Source organism: Lactuca sativa, chromosome 4, assembly GCF_002870075.4.
Source record: "Lactuca sativa cultivar Salinas chromosome 4, Lsat_Salinas_v11, whole genome shotgun sequence".
NCBI classification, from domain to species: Eukaryota; Viridiplantae; Streptophyta; class Magnoliopsida; order Asterales; family Asteraceae; genus Lactuca; species Lactuca sativa.
Window position 1 is genome coordinate 347,855,133 of NC_056626.2, and position 3,560 is coordinate 347,858,692.

A 3,560-nucleotide genomic window follows, 5' to 3' on the forward strand; every position below is an offset into this window, starting at 1 on the left:
ACTAAATCAACCAAGGGTCAAACCCCTAAAAAGCGAAAGTCTGACAAGGCTGCTCCTTCACAGCCTAAACAGAAGAAGCAGAAGAAGCCCGCTCGGAGACTAAGGTGCTGTTTGTTTTTTCGAAGTGAAACTGTATGAAGTCTGCGGACCACTTCTGCAGACCTCTGTAGCAGAAGAGGTGGACCAAAGTGCTGCAGGCTGTAATGAGCGGCATGTTTGTTTTTTTAACGTCTGCAGGCTGCTGCAGATATTAAAAAATTTAAAATAAAGTAATTTAATAAACCGAAAATAGTTTTGTAATAACAAAAATTTAAAAATTGTAGTCTTAAAACATTGAAATAAAATTCAAACAACCAAATTAGTCTTACGATAACATTTTTAAATAAAATTCATACAACCAAACTTGAATAATTCTCATTCCATACTTTGCATCAATTGTTCGGCAATTTCATCCCGTAACTGGGCCATATATTCACGGTCCGCTTCAGTACCATTTGTTGGAATCTCATCTTCATCATTATCAACGACTGCGTTGTTATTCCGAACTGAGACATTTGGTTCATCATATCGTGCAAAATACTCATCATGTAGTCCTTCTCTTCTTATAAAATTATGAAGCACAAAACATGCTAGGGTAATGTTTCGTTGTGTAACCAACGAGAATGGTGCCATCCTCTTCAATACAGGGAATCGTGCTTTCAAGACACCAAAAGAACGCTCAATGACATTCCGAAGTTTTGCCTGTGCGTGGTTAATTTTCATTATTCGTTAATGCACGTCTTCGACGGAAATCTCCAAGCCAATACCTCACATTACGGTACGGTGCCATAAAACCTCGAACGTTTGCATAGGCGGCATCACAAAGATAATATTTATCTGTAAAAAAAAAACAAAAAAAAGTCATTTATTTTTCAAACTAAGATAAAATTATTTAAATAACTATAAATTTACCTGGTGGTGGAAGCGGGAATGGTGCATGTGGATTTGCTAATGCTTCTGATAAAATTCTAGAATCGTGTGCTATCCCTTCCCAAACGGCCACAACAAACGTAAACATCATGTTGAAGTCACATATTGCCAATACATTTTGGTAACAATCGCCTTTTCCCCTACTTCTATATAAATCTAGTTTGTTTGCAGGGACAGCAACATGTATCAAAGTGCCATCAAGTGCACCAACTGCTCCCTTGAACACCCGCCGTAGCCTCCTATTATGTCCCGGAATGTTTGGATTTGGATTAAAAGAAGTTGGTACTATAATTTCATGTGCGAAAAGCAACATTTTGTCCAACACTTCATGAAAAAACTTATGAATTGTTTGCTTTGAGTGTTGAAATCTCCGCTTGATAATCACATAACGTTGGTTATGACTGATTATCATCAAAAAGATAGCCATCTTCTCCTCAACCGACACATGTTTGCTATCCTTTAACGCGTAGTTTACTCTAAAATGAGCACATAGTCGGACAAATGATTCACGGGACATGCGTAACACTTCAAGACATTGTAGAGGATTATGGTGAAGTAACTCTAATGTAAATTCATGTCCCGTCATTTCCGAATCGTTGTCTCGCACTCGTTTGACACCCCTCTTCCAAAAGTAGCGGAAGTACAAGTACATAAGAATTATGAGTAGTATCATTTTGTTGTGATCCGTTACAAACCTATTAATAAAAAAACATATAATAACATAAGATAATAACATAACATAAGATTCAAGTACCAAAAAACATAACATAAATCTCAAGTACCAAAAAAACATAACATAACATCTCAAGTACCACATAACATAACATTAAAGTACCAAATACTACAAATAACATTCAAGTAACAAATAACCAAAAAACATAACCATATAGTTCCAAAACATGCATTTAAAACCTAAACAACTCAAACAAATAAACTTAACGAACAATCTTTCCATCCTTTAAAACTCCTAAACTTGTAGGTGTCATGTCGATCCATCCTCTTAATATTTGTGGGTCATTAGGAAAATTTACCCACATCTCTCTTATATTCATGGTCCCTCCAAAAATGTGATACGCAACAAATCGTAGAGGGTCTACTGGGTCTAACTCGAGCAACTCAAGCTTCTCTAAACATTGGGGAATTGTTGGCCCTTGAGTCAAATGACGTAGAGCTTTTTGCATCTCCATTGCTAAATCATCAGCAGTAATAGAAGCTTTAGGCGAGGCACAAGAAGGTGGATAAGGTGAGGCACTAGGAGCTCGAGGTCTAGGAGTTGAGGGTTTAGCCCTTTTGTTGGAGTTACTAGAAGGTGAAGCAGCAAAAGGTGGAGGCTGAGTAAAATGCTCACTAGTATGACTGGAAAAGAAATCATCCTCATCTATGTTAATGGAAGGTGCGTCCATAAGCTGTAGTGGTGCGCCATGGAAAGAAGATGATCCATGTCCCGATGGTGTTTGGGATGTGGTATAGCTGAGATTACTAGATGCACTGTTTCCATCAAAAAGTTCTGCACAAAGCTCTGGAAACACTAATGGGACGGTTTTCAAAGAAGCGGCTTTCGGATGTCCCTAAACGCAATCAATGTAAAAAAAGTAATATAAGAATAAATGGCAACTATATAAACAAAATACATATAAATATGTGTGTGTGTGTGTATATATATATATATATATATATATATATATATATATATATATATATATATATACCTTTTTAAAGTCCTCCCACTCCTCATTTGTTAAGTTAAAAGTATTTGTTTGTGGATTGTAAAGGTTTCCAGTTTTGTTTTTTTAAGTATAACCATCCTGTGTATTTTGGTTTTAGGTTATCATAGGCGTCTTTTAATTGTCGTTGATTCAAATCCACGCCAAACTTTCCTTAATGGTTGTTCCTAACTTGTGCCATGATTGTTTGTGCAAACTAAAACCATTTCTACCCACGGTTTGCACTTCTTCAATACAAGTTTGCAATAAGCATTTTGTTTGCTCATTGGTCCATGTATGTTTATCTCCCATTGCTAATAACAAAAATAAATATAGAATACATACTTTAGCTACAAAGATTAATCATATTTCAAAATAATCAACATAATTTTAGCATATTCAACAACAATACATCATTAATGAACAAAAAAACCAAATAAGCAAAGATTATACAACACAATCAACAAATAAGTTTAATGGTTTAAGCACACACTTGCATATAAGCATAAACTTGATCTCCATTCAAGAAATACAAGTGATAACAATTCATTAATTAAGTTTATGATTTCACCATATAAACTTGCATATAAGTTTATGATTTCAGCAAGGATTATGAATTTACCCAACATTCATAACAATTCAACACAAAAATTCATAAACCTAAATATAATTTTGAGCAAGTTTATATGCTGAATTTAAACATCTAATTTATGATCTCTATTTTTTCTTTATAGTTTATATGTTGGTTTTACTTTATGCAAATATTAAATATGCTTTCAATTTCAACATGAGGTAAGGACGTAAAGAAGTAAACTGCTTTCTAGATACTAGGCTAGGCTTAATAATTTGCATCCTATTTACATATAAAATAATCAGACTATCATATTT

General features: G+C 34.4%; 1 protein-coding gene across 1 annotated transcript; it reads right to left on the minus strand.

The window, feature by feature from the left end:
- Window positions 1–414: 414 nt before the first annotated feature.
- Window positions 415–1,555, minus strand: LOC111910668 (uncharacterized). The gene is made up of 3 exons (XM_023906504.1): window positions 952–1,555; window positions 812–876; window positions 415–741 (listed from the first exon to the last, which is right to left on the minus strand). The coding sequence occupies exons 1-3, from the start codon at window positions 1,553–1,555 to the stop codon at window positions 415–417; spliced, it is 996 nt and encodes a 331-aa protein (XP_023762272.1).
- Window positions 1,556–3,560: the final 2,005 nt, after the last annotated feature.

Coding starts and splice junctions, on each gene's coding strand:
- LOC111910668 (XM_023906504.1), bottom strand. CDS start 1,555: ATGACGGGACATGAATTTACATTAGAGTTACTTCACCATAATCCTCTA. Junction 877..951: donor ATTCCCGCTTCCACCACCAG/GTAAATTTATAG, acceptor TTTTTTTTACAG/ATAAATATTATCTTTGTGAT. Junction 742..811: donor TTATGGCACCGTACCGTAAT/GTGAGGTATTGG, acceptor AACCACGCACAG/GCAAAACTTCGGAATGTCAT.